This window comes from Vitis riparia, chromosome 3 (genome assembly GCF_004353265.1).
Source record: "Vitis riparia cultivar Riparia Gloire de Montpellier isolate 1030 chromosome 3, EGFV_Vit.rip_1.0, whole genome shotgun sequence".
NCBI classification, from domain to species: Eukaryota; Viridiplantae; Streptophyta; class Magnoliopsida; order Vitales; family Vitaceae; genus Vitis; species Vitis riparia.
This window is the reverse complement of record NC_048433.1, coordinates 13,756,182-13,763,740: the sequence shown is the minus strand read 5'-3', so window position 1 is coordinate 13,763,740 and position 7,559 is coordinate 13,756,182. Positions and strand designations below refer to the sequence as shown.

General features: G+C 32.4%; 1 protein-coding gene across 1 annotated transcript; it reads right to left on the bottom strand.

The window, feature by feature from the left end:
* Window positions 1-3,409: 3,409 nt before the first annotated feature.
* Window positions 3,410-6,895, bottom strand: LOC117909201 (50S ribosomal protein L35, chloroplastic). Its single transcript, XM_034823132.1, has 3 exons — window positions 6,549-6,895; window positions 6,094-6,210; window positions 3,410-3,630 (listed from the first exon to the last, which is right to left on the bottom strand). Exons 1-3 carry the CDS (start codon window positions 6,813-6,815, stop codon window positions 3,553-3,555), a joined length of 462 nt encoding a protein of 153 aa, XP_034679023.1. The 5' UTR covers window positions 6,816-6,895; the 3' UTR covers window positions 3,410-3,552.
* Between the last annotated feature and the right edge of the window lie 664 nt (window positions 6,896-7,559).

Below are 7,559 nucleotides of genomic sequence, written 5' to 3'. Positions count from 1 at the left end.
GTCTATTAAAAGAGAAAATAACTCAATCCCTAATTTCTTAGGTCATGAATTTTTGCAGGATTCACAAGATCATGGCCCCCAAAAAAGAAAAACAACCTCTTAAGCCCATTAAGAAATCCCCAGATTCTAAGAAAACTCATTCAATCCTTTCCGAAAAATTCATGTTGTTATACTATGAACATTTTGAGGTTGTCAATTCTTGCAGCTTGTTTAGAGATTTACTACCTTCAGAAACCCTTAAGATTTTCTCATCCCCTAGCAATAATAAAGGAGCAAGTTCAAGTTCTCTACCTTTTGTGAAGGATTCCTTCCCCACAAATCCATCTTTTAATGATACTAACCCTTTATCTATTTATCTTAAAAGTCCTTGTGATTTGCAGGAAAGATGTAAAACTTTGGAAAGAAAACTAGAAATAGTTGACTTTCTCAAAGCCGAATAAGATGTTCTTAAGAATCATCCCCTTTTTCCCCACTAGAAAATGGTGAGAATAAGCAATTCACCCCATTGGTGGATGAAGTAAAATTGAGTGAGGATGAGTGGAACAACTTTAAGATAAAAATGTATTTTCATAAGAATGAGATGTTGTATTCTCTTAAATAGGATGTCTGCCTTTTGATCCAAGAAAATGCCAAAGCCATGGCGGAAGTAAAACAAGTTTTTATTTCCTCTTATCTTCAAGATCTTCATATTTACCGCTCAGTCATCCCTAGTCTTCGCATCCCAGGTGTAAAATTGGTTAAGGATATGGAATTTGATGATTCTAAATTTAGTATAATTGTTGAAGATCATTTCCTTTATCAATGAGGCACTAAACAACTATTTTGCAAGTGCAATAGGAATTTTACTATCAATTAGGTCTGCTCGGACTTGCAATATTACAAGTCAATCTGTCTTTCTTTCAAACATAATGAATTGATCCTCATTCCAAAGTTTATCTTAGATTATGGATTGGTTAATCAACTCGTTCCTTCAGATCCTAATCAAACAACTATTTTTGGAAGAAAGTTGGCTTTAAGTTTGATATAAGGCTTTAAGATGAACAAGAAGTTTGCAAAAGCAATCATCATCAGCAACAAAGCTCCTGAGTGGATTTCTTATGGATGCTTGTTACCCACACAACATAATATCTCTCTCCATTATCATAACAGAAGGCCAACTTTACCATCTTGCCTTCCTGATCATATTGATCTTTGTGTTGAACCAATTAAAAACCAAATCAAGTTTGGAGAGCTAGAATTATCAGCCGTGATTTTAAGGCATATCCAAATAATATGGGTTACCTGATTACTACAGACTCCTTTCATCAATTTTTCTAAGAAAATTGATCCTCTACTGACCAAATCCATTACTAAGGATATTTAGTTACTTGATGAACATCATAAGGATTATATTTTCTCTTAAATTTCATTAAGACATTACCGTTTAAGCTTGTTGTTTGCCTTGGGATTCTCCACTGACAGCTTTAAGATATTTCAACATCGAAAGTAAACTTGTTCGCCACATGCGAAGCTACAGTTATGTCACTGGTCAAAAATAGTCAAAAAGCTCATAGTAATCCACCGAAAGCAAGATTCAGTTGCTAAAAAGTCAAAAGTGCTACAGTAAAAGTCAGTTTTACTATTCATTATTCACTTCACAGGTGGTTACTATTTACAACTTAAGTCAAAAGTCCACGATGGCCTATCATATGCTTTGTACTATTTAAAATTCTTGTTTCATCTATCTAAGGAGGCTAGCTCCTCATTTGTAAGCACCATTCATTTTCCATTTCCACCTTAAGCTCTCCCTTCGCTCTTCTTTCTCTCAGTATGTAAGCACCCCAAGCCAAAGCTTTCCTACCCTTTCCATTGTAAGATATCGTTACTCCTTATAAGTATGTTTTTCAAGTTATGTAATATAAAGTTTTATGTTCCTTTTCTTTAAATTTCTTTGTTAAATATCTTTGTGTTTTATTTCCGATTTCTCTTATTTGATTTTGAGTTTTAGCATAATTTATGTTTATATATATATAATTTTTCTTCTATTTTTTCTGTTACAACCAAACATAAGCTAAGGGTTATAGTCGCTAGCCACCTTTTCCATTTGCCAGCACCTTCCAATGCATTTAAAGACCCACTCTCATTGGACCCAACAACCTCCAAACGAATACTTCAAACCAGAAATGAATTTACAATAATCCTCTTTTCACAACCACACATCTCAATATACCCTAATTCGATGGTTCCTTTCTCATTTTTCGAAAAATCTAGATGCCAAATTTGATAGGTATTTTTGTAATTTTAGGATTTCGTACCTTGTATGTATATATATATATATATATATATATATACATATATGCAAGTTTTAATGCTTTGGTAGAGATGAGTGGAACTTGGAAGTAAGGATGGTAATAAGACGGGTTTTTTTGGGTACTTGTCCCACCCCGTCTCTACAAAACAAGTTTAAAATTTAAATAAATGGGTTTAAGATTTTTTTAAAAAACCTACTATGGCAGGACAGGTTTGAATATATATTGCCTTATTTTGTTCTAGCCTACTCGGATTATATATAAAATTAATTAAATTTAATTTTTATTTTTCTATTTTTAATATATAGATAATAATAATAATAATAATAATTACTTTTCAACAAAATAAGTCATAAAAATATAACAATTTAATTATTTATAAACTATATTTATTTTAATATAATTAAAAAAAAAATTCAAATAAAAGTTAAATGAGGCATGACGAAAGAGGGATGAGTATAAGAATTTTTCCCGCCCTTTTTAATTTTTTTTAATGGGATGAAGATGAAAATTATTTTGAATAAACAGGACAGGACTGAGATAAGAGCAACTCATCCCATTGTCATCTTACTTGGAAGGATAACCATGGTCAAAGAAGCTAATGTTAACTCATTTGTTGTTTTATTTTTTATTTTTCAATTGATATTTATGTTTCTATGTTTAAATGCAAGGAAAATAAAATATCTTCCACTAAACTTTTTATACTCAATTCACCTCAAAACGCCATGTATTACACTTTTTATAAAATAACGTAATTACATTTTGATTAATTTATAGTTATATTTATAATTTCAAACACACCAAGGTTACTTTTTCAAAATCCGGGAAAATGTCAAATATTTCAGGCCCGTCTGGCCATGTTTTTAAAACTTGTTTTTAAAAACTTTGCTATATATGAATCTTCAACATCATTCCCTCTACTTCTATGTAAACAATTCTTGTACTAAGAACACGAAGAATATGACATAGATATGAAAAATATGATTAGGGTAAGAAACCTCTTCAAAACAACACCTCATCATGACTCTAGTGTAAATCAAAATTCATTGACTGTTCTTAAATCTCCAACATGGTACCCTTTCAATACATTAGAATTTTCCATTCTTAGAAGTGATCAATCCTTTAAGGAACTTCAAAATCAATGTTATTAAAGCATATGAACAAACTCTCAACTTGATTAAAATGGAACAATTACAAGCACTTGTCTTTTACAATAGAGTAGGAAATAAGGGGGAAACAAACTCATAAAATGAGAACTTCACATCTACTTTGCTTCTCTGTTTACCTTCAGATATGGCAAGGCACCAATCACATTGTCGTAGTCACTCCGGCTAACTGGGTGCTGTCCATGGCGATAACACAAGAACAAACAATGTCAAATAAACAGGTAAGAAACTCGAAAAATAACAACTCAGGCTATCAACTGTTGATATAGTATTAATTTTTGTATATGAAGATGCATAATTATTGGCAAGCAAACAGTTTCATAAGGCACTGAAAAATTGTAGGCATTTTCCTTTTTTCAAGTCAACTAAAAACTGGGGGGCAGTTGCTCATCACATTGAAATAGAGTTGAGTCCCAGTGTGATATATGCAGCATCTGAAATTGGCATTAGTTCATCAGTCAAATTGAAACAGCTCTCATGTTTTTCAACAGATATGAAATGCATCCATTGTGTTTTAGATTATATACCTATAAGAATCGTGTTTCTCATAACATTCCATGAGTCATACAAGGGCTTTTCAAGATTTCAACAGAATAACTTCATTTTAATTTTATTTCAGTTATATTTGTCACATCTTCATTATCTATAGCTGTAAAAAAGATAATATATAGCCATTTTTACCCCCCAAAGTTTCTAAATACTGAAGTTTGTATACTGTTCCCATTCTTTACATGTATCAATAACACTAGAAAAGTATTCAGAGGAGGCTACTAAGAGTTCATCTCAAAACCAGGTGCATACAAAGGGAGGAAAGAAAGTCACCTAAGAATTCAAAACAAACCAAGGCCAAAAATTGAACATTCTTTTTCTTCACTGAAGCATACAAAAAATGCGGGACCTAGAAAACAATTATTACTTTTTCTTTTTGGGTGAAATTTGGTTCATACTAAGTTTAACCCATCAATTCTTACTTTTAATTTAGAAATCCATTTCAAGGACCTACTTATTCTTCCAACAAAACCCATAAACTGATGAGAATAATAAACTTAATCAGAAAAATTACACACCAAAAAAGAAATGCTAAAAGATTTTTTTTTTTAAAAAAATAATAATAATGTGGAAATGGAAAAATAAGATCTTAAGTTTAAAATCTACCTTAATAGGAAGACTCCAGGGAAAAAGTCTAGGATTCAACCTTGAAACCCATGCTCATAGGAGAAAGGAATCCAGAAAGAAAATTGCAGTGGAACATTCTAAGCAACTTATTAGTTTAAGAAACACCTTTGCACTTCCCACTGTTGAAAAAATTAGCAACCATTATCAAAATTTCAACAGGATATTGTCATTATCTAGGCCCTTTATCAATTGATGCACAACTGAAATCCTGTTCACCAATTCAATGTAGTTATCTACCATTAAGTTCTGAGCTTTATCCTCACCCTTTAGGTAGTCTCTTTGTCTACGCATGAACTGGAAAATGCGACGTTGGTGTTCTAATAACTGTTTGCCATATATGGATAAACAATCTTAAACACTTTATATTACATTGTCACTAGGGCTACTCCTGTATATTTTTGTCATCCATTTTTTTTTTTTTTTTTATAACCGTGGATGTTCGGGACAGCTTACGAGCACCTCAACTAATCCCACGGTGCCCTGAAGTTAACAACCAGGTACATAGTTTTTAAAAATTTAGTTTTCGGTTACCCAAGACTTCACAAATTTCTTCAGTTGATAGCCAAAATGTGGCCAAATAGCTCAAAAGGAACACATGCATGCCCATCACCAAAATATAATTCTACAAACAAACCTCAAGCCTGCAAACGCATATTCACCTCGGGATGTTTTCTAGTCACTAATCGTTACTATCACTTCAGTTCATACTTATTCATTGTCTTATTTTAACTAATTGTGAAATCTTTAGATTCCTAATCATCTGCAGAACATTGCAATTCACACTTTCCTATTTCAAACTTATTTATTTATTTTGATAGGCAATAATGAAATTTTATAAACAAGTCCCTAAAATTAGCATATCAAAGTAGACAGGAAGTATACAACCATAACCAAAAACCAACAAAAAAAGAGACAAGAAACAACCAAAACAGGATTTTGAACTTATAAGCACCATATCATCCCATGGGATCCAAAAGAAACATGCCACAAGATCTCATCTTTTTATACAAGCAATTAATACAAATCAAAACCAGTGTAGAGAATTCATAGAAGGCACAAGTCCACCATTTTACAAGAACCAATTGCTTCTAAACACTCATTGCTAAAATAGTTTTTTCCGAGACATGTCCTCAATGATGCCAACACATTGCTCTGTTTCATTCTCATCTGACAACCTCATTATGAATTAATCAATTTAGACCCTCTACTATTTGTTTAGATCATGCCCCATTTTCATCTGTTCATTGACTTGGATTCAATCCTCTAAGAAAGAAACAGCCTCAACAATTGATGCAAGAACCTAACTTCTACTTTTAATGCAAACAAACAATTGGGTTACATTCCAAGCCTATACAATCCTATTGTGGACCAATTTTCAATTTGTACAACCAATTACAAATCAATCAAAACTATCGAACGCTAGAACACATTAGCTTAGAACCAGGGATTCAAAGAAAGCCCACCATTTTTGAGAGGCGCAATCTCCTCTTTGCATTCTTCTTTGCCAGCAAATGCTGCTTCCCGGCTCTCCTCCGCACTATCTTTCCACGACCCGTTACCCGAAATCGCTTTGCTGAAGCCTAGAAACACAATTATTTTAGAGAAATTATTTCAAAACATCCCAGCCACAACTTCCTTAATTTAGAAAACCAATGCTGATTTTTGAAAATAAACAATTGAAACTGATTTTTGAACAAAATACGGCTTCAGAGGTAATCTATAATCTTCTCAACACAAATGAACAAAGAACCAATAGGAAAAGAATGGCCCCATTTGACTGCTGAGAAAATGCAGGGGAAAGGAAAGGAAAGGAATAAAAAGACATACGAATTTGGCTTCTTTTCCCAGCAACCAAACAAATAGCAGTACACCCAAAACCCCCAAATTGCATTAAAGGGGGTGAAATAGACGTACATACCTTGTGGGTTTTCATTTTGTAGCCTTTTGCAGATACAACAGTGAGAGATGAAGGCTGGCTCGGCGAGGGAGAATTGAGTGTGGAGTGCCTGAGGGGAAGAATTGGAGCGAACCCAGAAATGTTACGAGAAGAGCTCAGCTTCAGAGAGCAAGCCCTGGAAAAGGGTGAGAATTGAACGACCTCATTTGGGACTCGAACTGAAGAAGGAGAAGAAAAAGAAGAAGGAAGTCTGAGAGAGAAGGAAAGCATCAGGGTTGCAGAAGCCATTGTGGTCTGCAGCTAAGGTCACGGTCGAACGGCACAAGGCCACAGCCACAGCTTCTTTGTACGCTGTGTGGATAAAAGCATTGGAGTTGTCAGTCCCCTATCCCTTTGGTTACTTGCGGTTCAGGACACAAACGCTGCGTTTTGCCACCCCCCGTTCCTATTTTCAGCAGCCGTGTAATTAAAAATAAAAAATAAAAAAGTTTTCTTATATTTAATTTATTATAAAAATAAATAAATATAATTAAAATTGTTTTTAAAAAAATTCTACAATTTTTTTATTTTCCAATTTTCTCCTAAATTTTAATTAACCAAGCTTAAAATAAAAAACGCCCATAGGAAACAATTAGTTGTTTGGTATAAATTAATGTGTTAAGTGGTGTGCTAAAAACATTTTATTAATTTTAAATTGCTTGGTATATAATAAAAAATAATTTTAATGTTAATATATTATGAAATTACAAGTAAGTCCAAATTAATATTTGGAGTTTAGAAAATTACAAAAGAAAAATCATTTCTTATAAATAAAATAATCAATTTGATACATTCCCTATTTTATATTTTTAAAAATAGAAAATAATAGCCTCTTCCGTACAAAAATATAACAACCCTTAAATAAAAAAGTATAGACTAATGTCTTTAAAAAATATTTTCAAAATTTTTAAAGTTTGAGATAGTAATACGTTATTTTTTTATAAATAGACTTCAACAATCATTCTCTAGTTATTATATTTTAAAAAGAAATTA